We start from the raw sequence: 25,968 nt of genomic DNA on the forward strand, positions 1-25,968 counted from the left end.
ACTTCTGTATGCATCCTCTTTGGTTTGAAGCTGGCACAGTACTTACAGTAGAATATCTTTGGCTTTCCTCTGAGAACCACGCCTCCATCCTTGCTACCCTCCCTATTTTCCTTTCCCCGTTGCTTCATAGCCTGGGTTGTGAGTAACTGAATCTCCTTTCCCTTCTTCCCTTTCTTTCCCCTCTCTCCTCCCTGATGAAGGAACATTTGTTCCGAAAGCTAGGAATGTAAATTTTCGGTTCTGTTTTATGTGTATCTATCGGCTGTACTGAGCTGAGGTAAGTACTGGCCAGCCCCTCTATCTCTTTGTTAGTATTTGTTTCACATCTTTATATGAGATTTTCCATTAATCATTTAGTACTCTAGTTGTCAGACTTACTGCTTTTGAACAATCCTGTGGACATTCTTCAACACAAATAGCTCCATCTATAAAAGTATAATATAACAGGATAAAGAAAGCTACTCGTCATGTGACAGGGAAAAAAGAAAAAAAAAAAAAAAACAAGTGGAAATGAACAAGCTTTTGGGACTGTGACTCCTCCTGACAGAAGGGTTGAAGGGAAAGAACTAGTGAGCTATAGAAAATGGGAAGACTCATGGAAAAATTGCACAGAACCCTGGTTCAGGAGCTTGTGAGAACTTAAAAGGTGGAAGATAGGATCACAACCAAAAAGAGATTACTGAAAAAGCCAATACGAGTGAAAAGCTAAGTGCGTTCTGTGGCAGACAGATGAATGGGGCGGAGGAAAATGGACAGGTTGGAAAATAAGAAAGGAGCAATGAAAAGGAATAGTTATTGAACAGAAATGCTGAGAACATAAAGAAAATTTAAGCCAGTTAGGTGGCCAGAACCAAGCACATTTTGCAAGGCCGGTTCCTACTTCCAAAGTTCTGGGAAACTCTGGACAGTGTTTACATAACAGCTGCTATACAATGCGTGGTTTCACCGGTGGCTCTCCCTTTTGATATATATATTGCCAGTTACAGGGCTAGTGTAGGTGGTGGTTGGAGGGTGCATCTGGCAAGTCTTACAGGAAGGACAGTCACTTGGTAAAGAACCATAGGGTAGGAAAATGGGGTGCAGAAGGAGTGTAGTGTCTGACCAGGACACTGCACAGATTGAAGCTGGCAAGGAGAGGGGATCAACAAAAAGCTATTCTAGGTGAGGTGAGCAAAATATTGACAGAATGTACCTTATTTCAGGGCATGATTTTAGGAAGTCATAGCCCTATCAAAGTGGCTAGTTAATACATTAAAGATCAGAGCCGTACTGAGTGTCAGCAAGCGTACGAATGTCATAATGTAAGTACTGTTGTTTAGTTGTAGGTTTAATGTGAAAGTTCTGTCCCACACAGTCTTGTGTTTGAGGCAAACTTATTTGCTCAGATGCAGACACTTCACAGCAATACACCACCATTCACACCTCAGCCTTCACAGCCCTCCAGAAAACAACTTAGAAATATTCCTCTTGTCACTCAGTTCTGTCTTGGTCTAGAATGTATTAATCAGCTACTTAGAAAGGGCTACCACTTCCTAAATCATGCTCTGAAATTAGGTCCATTCAATTCTGTCAACATTTTCTCCATATCATCTAGATTAGCTTTTAGCCCCCCCCCCCCCCCCCTCACAATAACCTGATCAGACCCTATGGTCCTTCCACACCCACTTCCCTGCCCTATAGCTCTTACCCCTGTGACCATCCCCACTGTAAGGCTTGCACATGCATCCTCCTTCCATCACCTACATACAACACCCCTGTAACTGCAAAATACACACCATCAAAGGGAGAGCCATATGTGAAATGACCTGTCATGTAAACACTATCCAACCTTCTATGCTGGTATGACTACTACCAAGTTATGGTTACAATTAATGGACACAGAGACAGGGCGTAGACTGGCAACACACAAAACCTTTGTCGAGCATGCTCAATAACAGGACCATCATGACCTCAGTGCTTATATCACTATAAGTGCCCTCTGGATCCTTACTCCTCACATTGTTTCTCAGAACTCTGCAGGTGGCAATCAGCTTTATGACACGTGCTTTGTCCTCACATCATAGCTACCTTAAATTCACATTAATTTAATTGGTCTCAGCATTTCTTTTCAACAACTATTCCTTTGCCATTTTCTGACCTGTCGATTTTTCTCCACCCCTCCCATTTGTCTACCACAGAATGCACTTAGCTTCCTGCTTCTACTGGTTTTTTTTTTAGTGAGCTTTTCTTGGTTATTACCTTATCTTATACCTTTTTTCCACCTTCTAAGTTCTCAGGTTTTCAAATCTTGTCCAGTTCAGGCACCAACAATCAGTCTTTCCTCCTCACCCTGTGCAGTAAGTTTCTTCCGACACTGGGTTCTGGGCGACTTTTATGTAACTCTTCCCATTTCCTAAACCTCACCAGTACTTTCCCTGTTCAAAACCAACTGGAGCTTACACACCCAAATCAAAACTATAGAATACTAAGACAGTGAGCAGTTAAAAAACTACTTTATGTCAATCCCAGTTGACAGAAGAGAAGACAGTTTAAAAACAGGGATGTGGACACCATACAGAAACGGAGGTCCAGAACTAAAAATTAAATGGCCTTTGCCATACTGCTACAACCAATAAAAAGTAAAACGCAGTCAACAGTCATTGCGTCGTTTGCTAAAACGACCGATAACTCTTATGGCAAACCCAAGTGGGAATGTAAATGGTTAAAAAATGGGCATTCTGTCAGGAAATGGCTGACAGTTAAAACTTGGGCACAATTTGTACAAAGTGGTGGGGGAGTGCCACTTAATAAATAACAATGGCTAAAAAGACAACCTAGTTGAAATGACCTCCTCCTGGCGGGAGGGCCGAGAGGAGGTAATCCAAGCTGCTGGGAGAGTCTTAATAATCTTGAGTTTACTTCAACGAAGGGAGGACCAATGGCAATGCCAAAGTGACACCACCTCCTGACAGATGGCAGCACAGAGATCATCAGAGGTAACATAGGAACTAGTGGGCAGAGGTACGAGGACTGCAGTCTTGGCAGCAGCATCAGCAGCCTTGTTTCCTGGCAGACCAACATGACCGGAAATCCATATAAACATCACAGTGGCCCCAGCAAGAGTGAGCAATTTACAGTTTTCCTGGACCCATTGCACTAAGGGATGAGTGAGCTCGGCTGTAAATATTGAGCAGTGTGCTGGAAGAAGATATCAAAAAACATCGGTGCCAGTGTTGAAGACCTGCCTCACAGCACAGTTAGTCTGAAAGCCATCTGTGTACACAAAGATACTATCGCAAGTTCCATGCAAAGGTCATGAAATTGAAGGCGATAGAGTGAGCTTGGAGTAGTGTCCTTAGGAAGTGAATGAAGGCCAAGGTGAATGAACATGGGCCGCCGCACGAAGCCAAGGTGGTGAGCGTGCACACCCACCGGGAAAGTTACAGGCAGTGTGAAGTTAAACAGCTGACGCAAGAGCCAAAAGCGGACTCCAGGAGATAACAGGGAAGACGGATACACCCCATACTGATGATCAAAGGAGTCATTGTTGAAGGAGGGATAGGATAGGTGACCACGCAGGGGAGACAAAACAGCATGCATACCTGTTGAGGAGGTATAAACGGTACCAGTGGTCAAACAGATGCCACGATGGTGGATAGTGTTCAGATGGCGTAAGAGGGGCGGATGTGCAAATGCATAAACAAAGCACCCATAGTCTTGTTTCGAACGGACAAGGGACCAGTACAAACAGAGGAGGGTGGTCCGTTCTGCACCCCAGGAAGCACCATTGAGAACACATAAGACAAAGAGGGACCGCGTACAGCAGGCTGCCAGGTAAGACACATGGGAGGACCAGAAGAGTTTCCTATTGAGAATGAGCTCCAGGAATTTCACAGTTTCAACAAACAGAAGGGCAACAAGCCCAATATCTAAAGATTGTGGGAAAAACCAACTGCATCACCAGAAATTCATACAAAGTGGTTTTGTCAGCAGAAAAACTATAGCCATTGTCGATGCTCCAAGAGTAAAGACGATCGAGACACTGCTGATGACGACACTCAATGAGGCAGGTCTGTGAAGAACTGTAATAGATGGCAAAATCGTCAACAAAAAGGTAGCTGGCTATGACTGGTGGGAGACAGGCCATTATAGGGTTAATGGTGATAGCAAAAAGGACAACGCTCAGGATGGAACCCTGAGGCACACTGTTTTCCTGGATAAAGGTGTCCGACAAGGCAGAACCCCCCCTTTTAAAAATTCCTCAATGAAACAGGGCAGGCGGCCATGGAAGGCCCCATGTGTAGAGAGTACGGAGGATACCAGTTCTCCAGCAGGTGTTGCAGGCCTTCTCCAAATCGAAAAACATGGCCACAGTCTTAGATTTCCGCAGGAAACCATTAATGAGATGGGTGGACAAAGTGACAAGGTGGTCAACTGCAGAACAGCGCACTCGAAATCCACACTGTGCAGTGGTTAGTAAATTGTGAGACTCGAGCCACCATGTCAGCCTGGCATGACTGATATGTTCCAGCACCTTGCAAACACAGCTGCTGAGAGAGGCAGTGTGGTAGCTAGAAGGAAGGTGGTTGTTATTACCGGTCTTAAGTATGAGTATGACAGTGACTTCATGCCAGCATCTGGGAAACGGGCCCTCTGCCCAGATGCGGTTGTACGAAGTAAGCAGAAAGTGCTTATCTTCAAGAGAACTGTTCTGCAACATCTGACTGTTAACAGTGTCTGGCCCTGGGGCAGAGGATTGGGATGAAGTGAGAGCATGACCTAGCTCCCTCATAGTAAAGGTGGCATTGTAGCACTCAGATTCTGAGAAGAGGAGAGTATCGCCTCAGCCTCCTCTGCTCATTTTCAATGGAGGAAGACAGGGTGATAGTCGAAAGAGCCCGCAATTTCCACAAAATAGTGGCCCAAGGTGTTGGAGATAGCAATAGTGTCCATGATGACATTGTCTGCTGCTGTGAGACCAGAAATTGGGGAATGGATTGTGGTTCCAGAGAGCCATCGGAGATTGGCCCACGAGACGGAGGATGCGGGGGAACTCTTAAAAGAACTAGTGAATGAAATCCAGTAAGTTTTTTTGCTATTTCCAATAATGCGACGACACTGTGCACACATCTGTTTATAATGAATGCAGTTTGCCACCGTAGAATGACTGTTAAAAACATGGAGAGCACATCTTCCGCCGCAAATTGCGTCATGGTATGTCTCAGTCCACCAAGGGACTGGGACACTGCATGGTAAGGAGGAAGTGCTAGGAATGGAACATTCTGCAGTGGTAAGGATAACGTTTTTAAGATATTCCAACTGGTTATCATAACTGGGGAAATCTTGTTCTTCGAAGATCGCCAGGGAGGAGTAAAGCTGCCAGTCGGCCTTAGTAAGCTGCCTTTTGGGTGTGCACGCAGGTGGGGTAGGAGTCAGCAAACAGATAGCGCATGGAAAATTATCACTTGAGTAGGTCTCAGAAAGAACGGATCACTCAAGAAGATGGGCAAGTTGGGCAGTGCAGAAGGATAGGTCTAAATGGTAATAGGTGTGAGTCAAATTGGAAAGGAGTATGGGTGCTCCTGTGTTAAGGTAGAAGAAGTTAAGTTGATGGAGAAGGTCAGCCAAGAGGGCACCTCTCTGACAGGTTCTGGGAGAACCCCAAAGGGGATGGTGCACATTAAAATCTCCGAGCAGCAGAAATGGGTGAGGTAGCTGCCAAATATGCTGCTGCCCTGGTGACATCGAATGACGGAGGGATATAAATGGTACAAAGGAAAAATGTCACCTGAGGGACGAAAAGGAGAAATGAAACAGCTTGAAGGCAGGTAGCCAGGTAGATGGTTTGACTATGAACGCCGTCCCGTATGAGCAGCATGACCCCATCATGAGGTAGAATGCTGGCCTCAAGGGGAAGGTCAAAACAGACTGGGAAGAAATGCGAAAGATCGACGTGGTCATGAGGATGCAATTTTGCTTTCTGAAGGCAGAGTACAAGGGGACGCCACAATTCTAAAAGCAGCCGTAAATCCTTTTTGTTGGATCGAAGGTTGCACATGTTCCATTGGAGGAGAATCATGATGAGGAAAAAATAAAGAGGTGTCACCTCGGTGACTGCCGAGTGAGAGCCTTCAAAGACTCGCAGCTACAGGACACAGAGGCAGGAGGATCCTGCTCCATGAGATCCACAGAAGCATCTGCTCTCTTGTGCTGTCAGTATGCAGAGTCCAATGCAGAAAAATGGTTGGTGGCGTGCACCAGCGACAGGAAGGCCGGCTGTTCGAAGGTATCATGTAGCAACACTGTCAAAGAGGCTGTTCAAGTCGGTGAAGAAGAATACCGTTCGCCTTTTGATGGACTGCTTTGAGCCTTTATGGCTAGCAGAGGAAGACTCAGGTGTTGGTTGGCTGGAGGGACGTAAGAAGTCTTCACAGGAGAACTCCTTCTGTCCTTTCCAGCCTGCTGGTTGCGCAGCTGGTGGCATCGCCCCTTGAGGTAAGAGTTTGATGGCTTATTGCACAGCGGGACGAGGGGACAGCGATGCTACCTTGACAATGGGCGATTTCAAAACCCCCGAGCTGAATTTGAAGTCACATGTCAGCGTGGCCATGTCCTTTAAAGAGCAAGAAGTACCAAGAACAGTACTGCAAGTGCCAGATGGTATAACACAGTGTTTGCGACTAGCCAATAACTTGCAAGCGACCGGGCAAGGAACTTTTTCTTTTACCCAGATCTCCTGAAAAGCCCACTCATTGGTAGACAAACCTCCTCATACTGCTACAATAGTTTACTATTGAACATCTATCACCAGTAGAGACCTAACCAGAGAGTTCACAGTTCTTGAAGAATAGAATGGTACGTATGGAGCAGACACTGTCATTGTTTCAACACACAGCCTAATAGAGTTACACTTATTTCATGGACGCGTTGTTGTTAATCTAACCAACTGAGGTTTCTCGTCTCAGACTCAGCTGTGGACTGACTGTCTCGTGACCAACATTCGGACCCTTATATATCCTCACAGTAATAGGCACTGAAACTAAACATTGTTCAAAATTAAATTTTCAGAAGTTACAATTACTTAGCTCATTGAATTAACTGAATACATCAAAAAATTCGTTCCTTTTAACAGTTTCTTCTACTACAAGAGTCAGGCCGAATTATTTGTTTATATCATGAAATTAACAAATATTGGTATGCAGACAATACTTTGGACAAAACTGTTAATTACTTTGGAATTAATGAAGGGCTGGTTTTGCAAACATGTTTCCGAAGAGAGCCAAATAGATACTTTAAGATTCCTAGTATTTCATCTTTCAAATGTTTATAATCAGTACAGCATTTAAATTTGTTTGTAGAATTTAAGTTACGAAACAATTGCTGATTTCACCCTATAACTAATAGTAGATAGTAACTAGTAATATTCAAACCAAATTAAAAAATCAATTACACACATAAAACTAAGCACAAAATTACATCTGTTGTTATATTCTTTAAAACTGAGACCAAACTTTTCTCTTTTATGAAAATGCAGGTTATACTCACGTATTGTTTGTTGTTGTTGTGGTCTTCAGTCCTGAGACTGGTTTGATGCAGCTCTCCATGCTGCTCTATCCTGTGCAAGCTTCTTCATCTCCCAGTACCTACTGCAACCTACATCCTTCTGAATCTGTTTAGTGTATTCATCTCTTGGTCTCCCTCTACGATTTTTACCCTCCACGCTGATCTCCAATACTAAATTGGTGATCCCTTGATGCCTCAGAACATGTCCTACCAACCAATCCCTTCTTCTAGTCATGTTGTGCCACAAACTTCTCTTCTCCCCAATTCTATTCAATACCTCCTCATTATTTATGCGATCTACCCATCTAATCTTCAGCATTCTTCTGTAGCACCAAATTTCAAAAGCTTCTATTCTCTTCTTGTCCAAACTATTTATCGTCCATGTTTCACTTCCATACATGGCTACACTCCATACAAATACTTTCAGAAACGACTTCCTGACCGTTAAATCAATACTCGATGTTAACAAATTTCTCTTTTTCGGAAACACTTTCCTTGCCATTGCAAGTCTACATTTCATATCCTCTCTACTTAGACCATCATCAGTTATTTTGCTCCCCAAATAGCAAAACTCCTGTACTACTTTAAGTGTCTCATTTCCTAATCTAATTCCCTCAGCATCACCCAGTTTAATTTGACTACATTCCATCATCCTCATTTTGCTTTTGTTGATGTTCATCTTACATCCTCCTTTCAAGACACTGTCCACTCCATTCAACTGCTCTTCCAAGTCCTTTGCTGTCTCTGACAGAATTACAATGTCATCGGTGAACCTTAAAGTTTTTATTTCTTCTCCATGGATTTTAACACCTACTCCGAATTTTTCTTTTGTTTCCTTTACTGCTTGCTCAATATACAGATTGAGTAACATCGTGGATAGGCTACAACCCTGTCTCACTCCCTTCCCAACCACTGCTTCCCTTTCATACCCCTCGACTCAACTGCCATCTGGTTGCTGTACAAATTGTAAATAGCCTTTCGCTCCCTGTATTTTACCCCTGCCACCTTTAGAATTTGAAAGAGAGTATTCCAGTCAACATTGTCAAAAGCTTTCTCTAAGTGTGCAAATGCTAGAAACGTAGGTTTGCCTTTCCCTAATTTATCTTTTAAGATAAGCCTTAGGGTCAGTATTGCCTCACATGTTCCAATACTTCTACAGTTTCCAAATTGATCTTCCCCGAGGTCGGCTTCTACTAGTTTTTCCATTCGTCTGTAAAGAATTCGTGTTAGTATTTTGCAGCCGTGACTTATTAAACTGATAGTTCGGTAATTTTCACATCTGTCAACACCTGCTTTCTTTGGGATTGGAATTATTATATTCTTCTTGAAGTCTGAGGGTATTTCACCTGTCTCATACATCTTGCTCACCAGATGGCAGAGTTTTGTCAGGTCTGGCTCTCTCAAGGCTGTCAGTAGTTGTAATGGAATGTTGTCTATTCCCGGGTCCTTGTTTTGACTCAGGTGTTTCAGTGCTCTGTCAAACTCTTCATGCAGTACCATATCTCCCATTTCATCTTCATCTACATCCTCTTCCATTTCCATAATATTGTCTTCAAGTACATCGCCCTTGTGTAGACCCTCTATATACTCCTTCCACCTTTCTGCTTTCCCTTCTTTGCTTAGAACTGGGTTTCCATCTGAGCTCTTGATATTCATACAAGTGGTTCTCTTTTCTCCAAAGGTATCTTTAATTTTCCTGTAGGCAATATCTATCTTACCCTAGTGAGATAAGCCTCTACATCCTTACATTTGTCCTCTAGCCATCCCTGCTTAGCCATTTTGCACTTCCTGTCAATCTCATTTTTGAGATGTTCATATTCCTTTTTGCCTGCTTCATTTACTGCATTTTTATATTTTCTCCTTTCATCAATTAAATTCAATATTTTTTCTGTTACCCAAGGATTTCTACAAGCCCTCATCTTTTTACTCACTTGATCCTCTGCTGCCTTCACTACTTCATCCCTCAAAGCTACCCATTCTTCCTCTACCATATTTCTTTCCTCCATTCCTGTCAATTGTTCCCTTATGCTCTCCCTGAAACTGTACAACCTCTGGTTTAGTCAGTTTATCCAGGTCCCATCTCTTTAAATTCCCACCTTTTTGCAGTTTCTTCAGTTTTAATCTACAGTTCATAACCAATAGATTGTGGTCAGTATCCACATCTGCCCCTGGAAATGTCTTACAATTTAAAACCTGGTTCCTAAATCTCTGTCTTACCATACATACTCACGTCTGTTAACAGTAATTAGTCATAAAAGAAAAACGAATTTTAAGGAGGTAGATGGCAAAACAAGAGGGGAAGTAAAAAAATATCCCAGCTTGCTTCATCATAGCATGGCCACCACTGAAGTTGATATAACGGAGAGAAAGAGGTGGACAATCGCCTCGTGCACTCCCCAACCACAGGTTACACATTTGGCCGGGTGTGACATTTGAGAGTGACACCGGTAGAAGCGCATCAGGGTCAGAATGTATGGTCGAACTGTGATAATTTCATAGCCTGCTTTGATCTTGGACGGAAGCACCACTCTATCAAAGGTGAGAAAAAGAGTGCATGTGGACACTAAGAAGGAATCGCCGTTTTACATCACCCGATGGACGGCAGTAACACCCTGATCAGATAGGTACAATTGGATTTCGGCCACGGTCAGACCTTCAAGCAGCCTAGTGTAAATAAGACCATGGGAAGAATTCAGAGTTATCTGGGCCTCAACACAACAGGATAGCCACAGAGGGGCAAAGCTGCAAGCAGTTGTTGTGCTTGAGAATCAGAAGTAGTCTCCAAAAGCAACATGCCATTGCAAAAACAAGAGCAGGATTTCACAGGGCCAGCAATTGCATCAACACCTTTCTGAATAACAAACTGATTTACCGTAGCAAAAGACTGACAGTCTTCAGTACGTGAAATCACGAGGAACCGTAGTGCAGCTGGGAGGGTCTTTGAATTGTTAGCCTCACTCCATTTACTTTTTGTAGCCGTTGACTGTGAAGATGATTGGCTCATTGCGAGAAAATCCCCATGATTGCCAGCATCTCCGGTGGCCCACTCCTTCCCTGGCAGCCCCCTTCAGAAGAGGCACACCCACATTAGGTGATTCTTCACACCTCCTAAACACCTGACAGAGGGATCAATCTGCAATTTGGAAAGGTAGCAACTCAGGCAACCACCCCACCCTGGGCATGGCCTGTACCAAGGGCTACACGCGAACCCTACCTGTTGAGCTGGGGCTGGGAATTACGTGTTACCCTGTCACCTGTTATATGTCAAGATGCGTGGGTCGGCCTTCAGAAGTGCACAGGGAGGAAGAGGGGGGGGGGGGGGGGGGGGGGGAACCTCAAATTCGAAATGGTGGAAGAATAGAATAAGGTAAACAGAAAACGGAAAGGGGAGCGAAAAACAGTGGTGAGACTGTTCTTACGTCAGCGATGGACAATGCGGAACATTCCCAATAGCACCCCAGACATGTTCCCCAAGGGAGGGGAAAAAGAATAGCAAGAGGATAGACATGCAGCATGGAAGTGAAACGATGCTGCAAAGGCTGGGGCCCCATGGTACAGAAGCACAAATCCGCCAACGGGTGGTGAGCCCCCTGGGGAGGCCACTGGCTCTGAAAGCTCATGCAATTCACCACGTTTTCTGTGTGTTTTTTGCTGCAAACACTTGATGAGACGATATTTTTAACTAGCCTATTATGTTATGTTGGTATTCTTTGTATGATACGTTTTGTTAATTTATTGGCTCTTGTGGCAACACCTTAAAGTTCATGCAAACTGTAAATTACACCTCTGAGTTGATGTAAAGACAGCATCAAGAGATATGCCATTTTCCTTTATCATAAACACGATCAGATTCTTTAGGGCTGTCACTGTCACTCATTTTAATATAAACAATTCTTTCATGAGCACATGTTGGATTTCTTCAGTCTTCTCCTTCTTTAATACTATATTTTGGTAGTTACCATGCAGTGCAAGACCACAATCAGTTATTAAAAAAAAAAGCAAATACGGCCAACAAAGTTTTATTTAAAAGTGATTTATTCTTGGGACACATACAAGGTAATTATAATTATAATTAAAATTAAACATTCAAGTCATTGTAGAAATAACACCACTGGTCAGAATGACATCAAATTGCAACAGACTATTATTGGAGAAGGGGGAAAACATGTGGCATAAGAAAAATAAGCAGTTACAAAATGCAGCAATAGATGGCTCTGTAAGCATCATAATTTAACAGTGGTCGACTACAAGTGGCAAATGAATCATACAACAATGCCTACAGTTTACATTTAACGTTAAACAAACTCTACTACTTAGTGTGCATGGGTGTACTGGTGTGACGCTGTTAGTTACATAAGTCCAACCACCACAGAAAGGTCAATTACATTGGAGTGGAAAAATCAGTTTTTTAATTGTCCTGAAGCCAAAAACCGCATGAAAAGCATCAATCAAAATCAAATCAGATTATGAATTTCCATGTGACTGGCACAAAACATGTTCCATATGCTGTCCACCGTTTTCTGCAACAAGTTGAAATCGAGAAACATATGTTCCACAACTGATCGGAGAGTTTCCGGGGTCACGTTCAGTAAGTGTTGCGCAATGCATGCCTTCAGTGCAGCTAAGTTTGCAATCGGAACACTGAACACAACATCTTTCTGATAGCCCCACAGCCAGAAGTCAAATGTATTAAGATCAACTGACTGGGACGACCAGGCTGTAGCGAAATTGCAGCTGATAAACATCAACAAAAGTAAAACGAGGATAATGAAATGTAGTCGAATTAAGTCGGGTGATTCTGAGGGAATTAGATTGGGAAATGAGACACTTAAGTAGTAAAGGAGTTTTGCTATTTGGGGAGCAAAATAACTGATGATGGTCGAAGTAGAGAGGATATAAAATGTAGACTGGCAATGGCAAGGAAAGTGATTCTGAAGAAGAGAAATTTGTTAACATCGAGTATACATTTAAATGTCAGGAAGTTGTTTCTGAAAGTATTTGTATGGAGTATAGCCATGTATGGAAGTGAAACATGGACGATAAATAGTTTGGACAAGAAGAGAATAGAAGCTTACGAAATGTGGTGCTACAGAAGAATGCTGAAGATTAGATGGGTAGATCACATAACTAATAAGGAGGTATTGAATAGAATTCGGGAGAAGAGGAGTTTGTGACACAACTTGACTAGAAGAAGGAATCGGTTGGTAGGAAGTGTTCTGAGGCATCAAGGGATCACCAATTTAGTATTGGAGGGTAGCGTGGAGGGTAAAAATCGTAGAGGGAGACCAAGAGATGAATACACTAAGCAGTTTCAGAAGGATGTAGGTTGCAGTAGGTACTGGGAGATGAAGGAGCTTGCACAGGATAGAGTAGCATGGAGAGCTGCATCAAACCAATCTTAGGACTGAAGACCACCACAACAAAAACAACAACAACAACAACAACAACAACAACAACTCTATCATTTCCAAAATGGTGCTTCAGCAGCTGCTTAACTGGATTTGCAATGTGCAGAGGTGCACCATCTTGCATAAAAATGATCCCATCAACTCTGTTGGAGAGCTGGAATGACGTGATTGTGCAAAATACACTCATAGTGCTTACCAGTGAAGGTACAGGTAACAAGACCAGAAGCACCTGTCTCTTCGAGAAAATATGGCCTTATGATAAATGATGCCATAAACCCGAATCACACAGTGACCTTTTCAGGACGAAGTGGTACTGTTTGATTTGCGTGTGGATTTTCCATTGCCCATATTCAACAATTCTGTGTATTGACATATCCTGTTAAATGGAAGTGGGCTTCTCTGTCCACAAAATCTTCCATAGCCAATCATTGTCCACTTCCATTCGAGCAAGAAATTCTAAAGCAAAGGTCTCTCTTGCTGGCAGGTCAACAGGAAGCAACTCATGTACCTGGGTAATTTTGAATGGATAGCAAAGAAGGACGTTTCGTAGGATTTTACACACCGTGCTCACTTGTATGTCCAATGTTCAGGCAATTCTCCGTGCACTACACATTTGCACACCACCACTCATCTCCTTCTGTTTGCTGTGGCCACTGCTTCCATTGACATAGAATTAATTTGTTTCCTCCCTCTACCAGGTTGCACACCAAAAGAAACCATCTTTTCAAATTTTCGAACAATTTTCTCCAGACCCATGGCAATCATCGGACCAACGCCTTGTATCAAACCCTTCAGTGTCCAGAACTTCTGCAGATCGACGTGTGCACATTCATCATACTTGTAATACAGCTTTACAAGCAGAGTGCGATCCTGCATTGAGACAGTCATAGTGACTGTCACACGTGGGAAAGGAGGAAAAACCATGTACCTAGCGTGTTTATACCAACTTCAATGCGTCACGCACATGACAGGTGCTTTCATTTACATATCCTGACACACAAAGCACCATCTATTGATCAATTTTCACACTATTTTTTTTTCTTCTGCTATACGTTTTCCCCCTTCTTCAAAAATATTCTGTTGCAATTTGACATCATCCTGACCAGTGGTATTATTCCTACAGCATTTTGAAAGTATAGCTTTAACTATAATCACCCTGTACAATACGGTAAAGCAAAAATAATGGATAGCTCTCTTAAGATCAAGGATATTTTAAAAATACATGGAATAACTTTCAGATTACAATGAATTCTCTACAACTTTCCCTTTTATTACAAAAATTGAGTTCTGTTGTTCAAATGTGTAACTGCAGAGTCACACCAGTACCAAGTGCACGTACAAATGACATTCTGATTGTTACCAATTCACTTTGTATGTCTAACAGTAGTATTTCTCAGACAGTAGTTCAACCCTATACAGTTGCACCTTCAATATACTGAGTGCAATGCAGGCAGTGGGAAATACTGCTAAAAGGTTTCCTAAGCAGACAAACTGACAAAAGCTGCAACTTGTAGAATATTAAATCCACAATAAAGCTTGACAGGACCCTTTCACATTAAGTGGATCAGTTTTATGAATCAGCCTCACCTCACCACTTCCAACCCGAATAAAATTTTGCACATACTTGTCTGTATAATAAAACTTCACTGGGAAAAATTTGAGTTCAAGATACAAAAATTAAAAGTTTTAGGAGACTTTCAGTGGTAGATTGCAAAATTTTGTGTGTGTTATACAAAAGTTTAGGCCAATTTTAAGATGCCTTAGAACTGAAACTAGTAGTAATCCAAGAGAGATATCTGGATTAGATACATAGCTTTTTGTGCCCAATACACTTAAAATTTGTGTCATGGGAGTGCCATTTAGTGGCTCTGCAGAGAAGTTACCTGCTATCAGTTTTATCAAGTTGCAGAAAGTATTCTTGAATATTTCAGAAGTGGTAACTATTCAACCACATCTAAATATTTTTTATCAAATTTGTCATTAGGCATACACCATTTCCATATTCGGATAATTATACCTATGTCAATCATTTTGTTGATAGATCTATGTCTCTCCTTCCCTTCGGGTTTTATTCTGTTGCTACATATTGTCACCTCCTATTTCCTTAATTTTTGTTTAGTTACATAGAGTAGTTTTTTCATACTAAAAAGACGTTTTGCTTGTTTTGGAGACCCTCTGGATGAACTCAAAAATACTAGTCAAATATTCACCAACAGTTGTTACATTTACTATTTGACAGTTTTTGTTATTTTTAGGTGTCATAATCTTCTATATTTGCCAATATATTTACTTTATGTCTATATTTAATCACAGCTAAAAGTTTTTATGATAGTGAAATTCCAAGGTGGAAATAAGTTAAAAATGAGAAGAGGCTGCTAATAACTTACATATGATTACACAAATGAATCCTAGACACTTGCTCCAGATGTACACTGACTATATGCATGTGCACTGCATTTTAACTGTTGGAAACTGCCAACAACAAATACAAACCTACCAACCAAGCTGCAATCAACATGTGCCACTATTCGTCATATCGTTCGACCCACCACCATGGAAAATCTCCTTCTCGCACACAATTTGTGAGGCTTAGACAGATGATCTAGAAATATTTATTATACACGTCCAAGACTTTACAAGCAAAAGGATGATTTAAATCAACACAAAAAAGCATCAGGTGCAGAGCTTAGCACCACGAAAACTGTGGCTCATACCAGGGTAGTTGCAATTTAACCAAAACTAAAAAACCATGCTCCTTTTTTTTAAATAAAACCAGAAACCCAATCAAAATAAACCATATTTAATTATGAAAAATTAATTAACATATAAAATTTTACACAATTAGCCTTACAAAAATTAAAAAGAGCTATCATATTTATTGAAGACCTGTATTTACTGTCACAAGAATTTATTTTATTGTGTTTTAACACTGTTCAACAACATTCACACTTTCAAAGAAAACTTTATTTGATGTAAGACTGTAACGACTATAAAGCACAATTTAGTCCTTTTTGGAAGCATGCAGAAATTTATAGATCTTCACTAATTTCTCCTCACTTTCCTCTCCTAAATTAACTCTTAATTTTGATCAAACACGCCTGCAGGAGAATATAGTGCTGGTGGGGCAGGAGATGAGGCTTTCACAGAAGTAATGAACTGTGTTGGTATGTTTCCTTTTTTTATTGTGGTTTTCAGCTCCATTATCTTCTACCATTTGTTTGGGCAAAACTAAGTTACACCTGCATCAGAAAACATAGTAGCAGGAAAATAATCATAATCATCACTCCCAAAAGACATAAAACTTGCAATCCACTCTGGATGCAGCTCTGCGAGCCAGTTTTCTACACTTTCTTCTTGTTCAGCAGATAATCTTCTCCCCCTGAATCTTGAATCTAATCTATTAGCAAGACAATGAAAGAGTTCTAGCACTTGTTCCTTTCACTCTTCATTACGTTCCTATAGGGTTCCACATCGGAGAAAAATCCATCCATACTTTGACAGCTTCTGCAATATTCGTGCTGTCTGCTTTAAAAAGGTCCAGGGCTAAGAAACATTTGACAGTTGTTGGAGAAAATGAGTGGCACTTAAATTGCACCATTTAATTGTCAATAACAAAAAAAATCCCCAAAACCCAATTTAACCCACTGGGTGGTTGTTTTTTCTTTTCTAAAAGCACCAGGAATTTTTCAATACTGAATTGCATAACATGTGGATTACATTCATAAAAATCACCTACTGATGACAAAAACTGCTCTTTCTAATGAAACAAAAGTAAAGAAAATAATATGTGATAATATTTAGCAGAACACATCAAGGTATGCAATAATTTGGTGTAAAAAATTTTATGGCATGTTTATGTATCAGGAACTTCTGGAATATTCTCAAACAACTGCTGCTAATTGGTACAACTGATAACACTTAACTTCACTATGTGACTACTAAAGATCACTCAATAAATTGTGTCTGTCCAAAAATGACTGCAATCAAACAAGAACACTGGCTGATTTCTCCACAACTTTGACCTTACGTAATATGAAAATAGTGATTGTCTTGAAATTTTCATGTGTTTGTGCATCTGCTCCAAATATCTCCTCTGAAGTACCACTAGTTTCAATTCTTAGCCATCTTAAATTTGGTTGAGACTGTTGTAGAGCTTGCATAACATTATATATTGCCCTAATAACAGCACATAAACATTTAATTTTTGTATCTTGAGCTCAAATTTTTTGCAGGTCATTATTATTGTATAAGAAATGTGTGTAAAATTACATGAGATTGGACCACTGGTCCAGTAGTTGTGAATATCTTCTGGCACTCAAACAATATGACAAGTTTCAGTAACAACTACTTTATAAAGCATATACAGTTTTCCTCTAAAGAAACTGTAGAAACAGGTAGAGTAAATTTCTAAAAAAAACTTTATTGCTCACCCTTGAATGCCTCTGTGGTGCTTCTGTGAGTCCACGTATTTGTAGTGATTCTGCAGTTCTAAGGAACGCTGATAACTGTGCCTGTGCAACATTGACCTCTCCAGCATACATGAACTCTACCAGAGACTTCAAATGTCTGAATTCCACATCACGCATGAACAGTATAGGATGTTTGCAAGGATTACTCTGCAAAAACAGATAAATTCATATACAACTCCATAAAAAAGAAATCATAGAAAGCATTGCAAGTGAACCAATGAAAAATATTTATTATTTTCCAGTAATTCAGAAATTAACAACATGTATTTCATCCCACACAAATTAATATTTTACACCAGAGCTACAAAACACAGACAATTGAAATGAAAATCGTCTGCAATGAAGTCCACATATGTTCTTTTTAACATACTGGGAGGAGAGGGGGTTGGGCACGGGAAGCTAAACATCTGTCTCCCATAGGGTGAAAGGAATTCATTATATGCACATAGAAATTTTATTCACCTGAACTACTACACTAAAACAAAAGATCTCTTCCTAGAAATAGTTGACTATTTCTCATTTCTGTTACATAACACACCATAAATTTTAGTACAATGGGGCCACTGAGTCAAAATGTGCTACAGTCACTCCAATTACCTTCTGACATAATTCTGCAGTCACTGATAACATTTCAACACTGTAGGATAAATTATAATCTACAAATACCACAGACTACTTTGCAAAATAAATCCATACCTAATATTTCCAGATTAAGCGAAATTTTATAAAATCATAAAGGTCCTCAATAGTATTTCACCTTGAAAAGTTCCTTGAAGTAAGGACTACAAGCTGATAATACAACTTTATGCGCTTTTAGACGCTGCCCCTCACAAGCCAATGTCACATCCACAAAGTCTTCTTCATCACGTAATGCCTCAAACTGGGATGTTATGTTCATCTGGAAGTTATTCCAGCGTAGACAGAATTGCTGCTCATCTGCCATTGTTGAACTGCAGAAAAAAAACACTCTTTAAGACACTACATCAGGTAAGTTAAGCATTAATTAACAATCAATGAAAATAAAGTTCATATTCATTTCCACACAAATGCAGCTTCAATTTGCATTCAACATGTATTTCTCCTTTCACACTCCTAACAGCGAGGCATTTCTGCACTGTGAAGACTACACATCTAAAGGAGATCACAACAAGATTCATATTAAAATTTTATGTTGAGATTGACACACACACCTTCTGCTCTGTTTTCTAATCATTAGCCTACTTGCATGTCTGACACCATGGAAAGAGATTTTCTAAACCTCCTATATACAATTTGATAAATAGGGACTTTTGCCTGTCTCGAATTGGATTTCACTTTACTACCTTCAAAACAATGAGGCATGAGCCATTTCTTGAGATATTACACTCTGGTTTCAACAAAAGAACTGTAAAAGGGGAGGGGATGTTTATAAATTCTACACTTGAAATTCCAAAATGTGTAGCCAATAGTGTGATCACACATTAAAGAATGAAGACAGCTCCAAACTTCAGATTTCCATATGTTGACTCTGAATGGAATTTCTCAGTTTTGACATTACTGCATTAAGCCACACACATTTTTGCAACTCTAAAAACGAGCAAGAGATCAACTTAGCCCCATGATTTTCTGTGCAGACTGTTTTTATTTTCTTATTTTTTCAGCTTTGATAAATTTGAATGAATTTCTATACTGACCTACACTGACTGCTGTTCAAAGACATCACACAGGGTCCAGAAACCCATCAGCCACATTATGCCATTTTGCATGGAGACATAAGTACTGGTCATAACCCAAATATATTGTGTGTGTGTGTGTGTGTGTGTGTGTGTGTGTGTGTGTGTGTGTGTGTTTTGTAGCCATTGTAACCTGCACTCTCACAAAATGAAGCCCACAAAAATATAAAGCACTTTGGATCTCAAACACTGTTTATTGTGCATGCTACCCCATTGTGCAAGTTGCCCATTGTAAGCAGTTATATTTTCTAACCAATCAGCCTTCTCTCTCTCTCTCTCTCTCTCTCTCTCTCTCTCTCTCTCTCTCTCTAAAAAAAAAGATGAGGCATCAGTCCATTTTTTGGACTTAGTATGTCTGAAAAGCAGACAATGACAAAGATAAGTTAAATGTTGCAGGATTCAAGTTAGCTTTTTTACACCTGTGCAGAAAATATGGAGAAAGAAGGGGTTGCCACATTCGTCAGCAGAAACTGTTTTAATTTCAAGAATACTGATATTAATTAATTTTGCTCACTTAGAAGCTTAAGCATAAGAATTAGAATTTCATAGCAAGTTCTTTACAATAGTAAGTATATACAGAGCACATACGAAAACTTTAAACTCTTCATTAAAAATCTGGAAGCTCACATAAAAAAAAGGAAACCGTGGTTGCTGGTGATTTTAAAGTGGATTTATTGAATAGCTCTGTTACTGAACAATTACTGCAATCAATAACGCTGTCTTTCCATTAATTCCTGCTGTGAACTTTGTAATTAGGATATGTGAATGCTCTGAAACTGCTATTGATAATATCTTTGTAGAAAAATCTAGGCAAACAACACATATCACAAAACCAGTACTAAATGGGCTATCTGATCATCACATGCAGCATATTCTGCCAAATGCTGAAACTTGTCAGTACAAAAAATCTATTAAATCTGAGTACAGAAGGGTAATAAATCAATCAAAACTTGAGAATTTTAGGAGAGTACTCAAAGACATGAACTGTATAGATTTTTACAATACTTGTGACTCAAATGAAAAATACAAAGCATTCATAAATAACAGTACTTCCTCTTTTGAAAATGATTTTCTTCTAAAGGTAACTCAAATAACACAGAAGTCTAAAAGCAAACCACGGATTACACAAGGAATAAAAATCATGTGGGACAAAAAGGAGACTGTATCTCCTATCTGCAAACACCTCTGATGTTAACATTGTAATGCATTACAAAGAATACTGCAAAATATTGAAGCAAGTAATATGGAAATCTAAGCGGTTTTATAATGAGAAAAAAATAATTACATCAGATAACGAAATAAAAACTATATGGGATATAGTTAAGACAGAGACACATGGACCCAAAAAGGAAGAGAAACAGATAGCTGGAAAAATAAATGAGACATTGGTAACAAGAGCATGTAGTGTTGCAAACCTCTTAAACAAGTACTTGTGTTACTGACAGGTTGGGGTTATCAGGTTCAGTTAACAGTGCAATGGAATATCTGAGACAAGTCTTTGCTAATAACTTCAGCAGAATGGAAATGACACTTACATCTCCCAAAGTAGTATCCATCATAAAATCCTTAAAATCAAAGTATTCTAGTGGTTACGACAACATTTCAATGAAATTACTCAAAGAGTGCTCAAGTGAGTTGAGTTCTGTCTTAAGTTATTTGTGTAATCAATCTCTTCTCAGCGGAACATTTCCAGACCGGCTAAAATATGCTGAAGTTAAACCTCTTTAAAAGAAGGGTGATAGAGAGATACCATCAAATTATCAACCGATTTCTATTTTGTGGCTTTTTCAAACATATTTGAAAGGGTTGCATTCAAATATATCCTTAAGCATCTGACTGCATATAATATATTGTCCAAGTCACAGTTTAAGGTTGTCTGAAACAGATAAAGCTATTTACACGAACAGTGAGAATGTACATAAGTCATTAGACAACAGAACAAATACTACTGGCATTTTGTGACCTTGCAAAAGCCTTTGACTGTGCGAATCACAGCATCCTCTTAAATAAATTAGAATATTATGGAGTTACCAACAGTGGGGCGAAATGATTTGAGTCTTACCTAACTAACAGGAAATGAAGGGCGTGGTTGCGAAATGCCTGTGGAGCAAGCAATCAGTCTTAGTGTGGTGTTCCTCAAGGTTCCATCTTTGTGTACATTAATAGCCTCTCATTTATTACAGTGCCAGATGCTAAATTTGTTTTGTTTGCAGATGACACAAACATTGCAGTAAATAGCAATGTCATGTATAGATTTAGAAATGGCTGCTAATCAAATTTGCATGTACATTAATAAATGGTTTAAAGCTAATTCACTGTCATTAAACTTTGAAAAGACCCACTACATGTAGTTCAGAGCCTGTAAGAGATTTCCTTCCAGCATGAGTACAACATATGAAGACACGCAGATTGAAGAGTGTGACAGTGTTAAATTTCTGGGATTACAAGTTGATAATACATTAACTTGGGAAGGGCATACCACAGCATTGCTGGAGCGCCTAAACAAGTCTGTATTTGCAGTGAGAATGATGTCTGATTTAGGAGATCTAAATACAAAAAAGATTCATACTTTGCTTACTTTCATTCTATTATGTCATTTGGGATCATATTCTGGAGTAACTCAACAAACCAAGCAAAAGCTTTTAATGTGCAAAATCATGTAATAAGACGCATTTGTGGTGCAGCTTCAAGAATATCCTGTAGAAAGGAACTTGGTATTCTAACCACCACAGCTCAGTATATTTATTCCTTCATGAAATTTGTTGCAAGTAATGTGTGTGTATTTCCCACCAATAGCTCAAAACATAGTATCAATACTAGGAGTATGAACAATCTACATAAAAACCTAAAATTACTTAACTTGTTAAAATAAAATGGGCCTAATGTACAGGAACACACATTGCCAATAAATTTCCAGCAACCATTAAAAACTTGGTTCCAGATAAAGCACAGCTAACAGAGTTTGAGAGACTTTTCGATAGGCAGCTCCTTCTACTCTGTAGATGAATATCTTAACAGAGACTGTCAGACCAGCTTCAGTAAAAATGTCTGCTTTCAAAGGAAGTCTTTGGCATTGTTATGGTTGCAATAGTGTCATCTTTTGGTTGGGTTGGGTTGTTTGGGGGAGGAGACCAGACAGCAAGGTCATCAGTCTCATTGGATTAGGGAAGGATGGAGAAAGATGTTGGCCGTGCCCTTTCAAAGGAACAATCCCGGCATTTGCCTGGAGCGATTTAGGGAAATCACGGAAAACCTAAATCAGGATGGCTGGGCGCAGAATCGAACTGTCATCCTCACTAATGCGAGTCCAGTGTGCTAACCACTGGGTCACCTCGCTCGGTCGCCATCTTTGTATATGTACTTCCATGTGGCGAAACTTCTTCGGAAATTTCACATCAGTTGGGAAAAAAAAAGCGAAAGCTGATGTAAAATTTACCTTAGAGTGAACTAGCTCTCTGAAGATGAACCTGTCAGTTCAAAATCCAGTAACAATGCTATTTAAATAAATAAATAGCATTGTAAAAGGTGGTTTGTTGCTCTTATCTTCAATGTAAGAGTCAACCTATATTTTGTACACAGCCATGGGGCTCAGAATGTCAGTTTTCAACAAAATAGCAAACAGTATTAGATCTCATCATTTCCATGTCCTTTTGTTTCTTAGGCTTCATGTGAAAAACATCGTCACATGTAAATGTTTTCGTGTGATACATTCAGTTTTAAAGCTGTCAGTTCTACGGCCAGAAGGAAAGGTAGTAGTGCCTCATAAAAGTGAAAATATCAATTTTTATCTAAAGAAGAGTGTCATTTTTTGCTTTTGGTTTCTTACAAAGAGCTACAATTTCTAAACTACAGAAAAATATGAATTCAAGATTTTGTTATGTCAGTTGATTCACTTCTATGACAAGGGAAATGTGATGCATGGAGCTCTACCGTTAGACCCGATAAGATGGAATATTCAAAGAAAATTATTGTATAGAAACTCAGGACCCACTAATGTCTACAGTTGAAAATTCTAATATTTAATTTACTGAATAAATTTGTTTTCTGTTTTATCTTCCAAAACATGATTATGACAGGTTTTAGCAGTTGTAATTCACTGTCATAGACACTGATCTTGGCTGCAGATGATCACTGCTTTAATTGGGTGTGCCTTTTCACCTTGCTCTTAAATCTAGTAATGCAAATGTGTAAATATGTTCACTAAATTTTTCTTTTGCTCTGACATATACCAAAACTTTTCCTTCAGATATGACCATTAAATCATCAGAAAAAATGTTTTATTCTACTCTATAGCAATTTGGAATTTTACATTAGGTGCTTAGTCAAGTTTCTTCGTCCTCCCTTCAGTAGAGATATGCAAAATCAATTTGGAGATACCCCACAATACTGATTACATTCTTTGAATGCTGAAAATGTTAAAATAAGAAAGGATCGTTGGCTGGAACTGCTCCCCTCATGATCTACAGGAGTAACCTTGGATGCATGCGAATGCTTGTAGTCATTTTGATTCTACTCATTAACGGCAGCACAAGATCTCTGGACAATGTCTTAGAGAAATAATTAGCATGTCCAGAAAAGCAGAGAGATCTTCAAATGTTATTGGAAACATGGGAATGCAGTTTCGGAATTAAGTGCCAGATCAGTAACACAATATCACAAGACAAGTATGAATGGGATACAACTGCACTTGCAACACAGAGAAAATGGCATAGGATGCAGATTAAAATTTATATGGAAATTAGACTGGTTGATTGGTTCGTGATTAAGTGACTAAATAGTGAGATCACAAGTAGTACCTGTATCAAAAGATATTTCATCTGGAGTTAATCCTGTCAGTCAGAAATTTGATTGAATTATGAAAGAACTTAGGTGTTGTAAAACTGTGGCATCGAAAGCAATACTGATGGCACAGCTGAGAAATTAAAGAGAAGTAGAAGTATTTGGGTTGGGTTAGTAAGTACATCAGACCAGACAAGGGGTCTCCCAGGGCTCATCTACAGGGAGAGAAATCCTGACCCCCTGCCAACCTAATAAAGGGCAAAGGAAGTTACAAGGCAAATAATGTTTTCTAGCCAAATGATGCATAATAGTAAAAGTGAGAAGAAAACTTAACAGGCAAAAGTAGGATAATAATAATAAAATAAGGTGGGCAAATAACCAGTTCAGCAAGGACGTGCGGAGAGGTGAGTGACCCCAAGCCTTTGTATACAACAGGGAACGACTCACACCTGATCCATTAGAGGCGAAGCAGTAAAGAACACCACCCACCAATCATCAGAGTGCCATCCCTACAATATGGTACAGGAGAAAAATGGGGCTAACCACATCTAAAAACCAATTAAAACAAGAGTAAAAGAGAGATGAGCAAGGTAGCTGGCAAACGAGGCAGATCAAGGGTTCCCCACACCCAGAATGCAGTGCGAGATGACCCAACCTTAACCAGCCTGTCCCTGCCCCCAAAGTATTTTAATTATAATTAATTTAGAAAGCTCCACTCCAGTTGTAATAATGTTTATTTAAGCCATGACCGGTCTTTAAAATCCCTTCTTGAGTTGTATGAAATCATTGTATTTGGTAATACACAATCAATGCAAGAGTTCCAATCATTGCATGTGGGCAGAAATTGTCACACTGGGCTACCAAACAGTAGGAGCACCAACCACGGGGTGAGACTGCTCACTGAGTCACTAGAAATTAAAACACTGTTGATGGAGGTCTGCTTAATACACCATAAGATTCTGTCATAGCTATCAGCCCCACCATAAAAACACTAGACGTTCCTGGCAACAAATGTTCTTTCTGACCAGCAGAAGTGTACAGAGTACATTCCATCCTATCCACGGTTTTAGAAGCGTAAGCATACATGACAGAAGCACTCCAATACTTCTGCAGAACAGAGATACAGATACCAAAAGGTCAAGGGGGCAACTGAAATTTGAGGTCCCTGAAATAACTCTGTCCTAATTTGTGGTGTGTGTACTAACCAAGGGGGAAGGAGTGTGCGAAAAATATGGGGAGCACATTCTAATTGGATACGGTGGAGGTTGCGGCTATGGACCTCAAGGTGCACACCGGCTGAAAATCCCATCCCACCCAAGGGTGGATGTCAGGTGGTTGATACCCCTTGTATACAGAAATAATGTGATAAGTTGAATGATTGGGAAATCGTTAAATGGTGATTACATGAGTTGGTACCATCAGAACTGAAGAGGTAAACTCTCTGCGTTAGCAAGGAGGCTATCTACATGACTAGTCCAGAAGGCTACATTGACCAGTCTTACAATTATGGACTAGGACCAATAATTTCAAAGCTGAATGTGCCACTGAGCCATAAACTTGGCAATCATAGTCCAATCAGGATGAGATCAGGGCTGAGAGCAGTGCGATTCGCACCCCAACAAGTGTGGGCAAGGAATTCCAGAGTGTTAAGCTTTCAAGTGAACCCAGTCTTCAGTTGATGAATTGGCCAACCACGTCAGTTTTTTATGAGAGAAGTCCCTAATATTAGGACCATGTAACAACATCAAAGTGTTTTGTACCCAAACAGAGGTCTGGGTCAGGATGGGCCACGATATGAGACTGAAATATACGATTTGTGGTTTTGCAGGAGAGAACTGCAAGCCAAGAAAGAAGGCCCAAATGGAGGGCCTTTAGATTGTGTCATCGAACTGGTGTTCAGCCACAGCTACAGACTGGAGCTGCACCAAATGCAAAAGTTGTTGACATATGGCGCAGAGATGATCACTGGTCTGATGGAGCTCACTAGTGTATTAATGGCGATGAGCAAGAGAATAACACTCAGCACGAAGCACTGCAGAATGGTGTTCTCTTAGGTTT

General features: G+C 40.0%; 1 protein-coding gene across 6 annotated transcripts in view; it reads right to left on the bottom strand.

Annotated features, from left to right (window-relative positions):
- Nucleotides 1-25,968, bottom strand: part of LOC126180975 (protein abrupt-like) — a 276,247-nt gene that overhangs the window by 234,051 nt on the left and 16,228 nt on the right. For all 6 annotated transcript variants that reach the window (XM_049924740.1, XM_049924736.1, XM_049924739.1 and 3 more), the window contains 2 exons: nucleotides 18,177-18,369; nucleotides 17,381-17,566 (listed from right to left, as the gene is read on the bottom strand). In XM_049924740.1, coding sequence (XP_049780697.1) covers nucleotides 17,381-17,566; nucleotides 18,177-18,369 — 379 coding nt within the window. The remainder of the gene's footprint in view (nucleotides 1-17,380; nucleotides 17,567-18,176; nucleotides 18,370-25,968) is intronic.

The sequence above is a fragment of the Schistocerca cancellata genome, chromosome 1 (assembly GCF_023864275.1).
Source record: "Schistocerca cancellata isolate TAMUIC-IGC-003103 chromosome 1, iqSchCanc2.1, whole genome shotgun sequence".
NCBI lineage: Eukaryota > Metazoa > Arthropoda > Insecta > Orthoptera > Acrididae > Schistocerca > Schistocerca cancellata.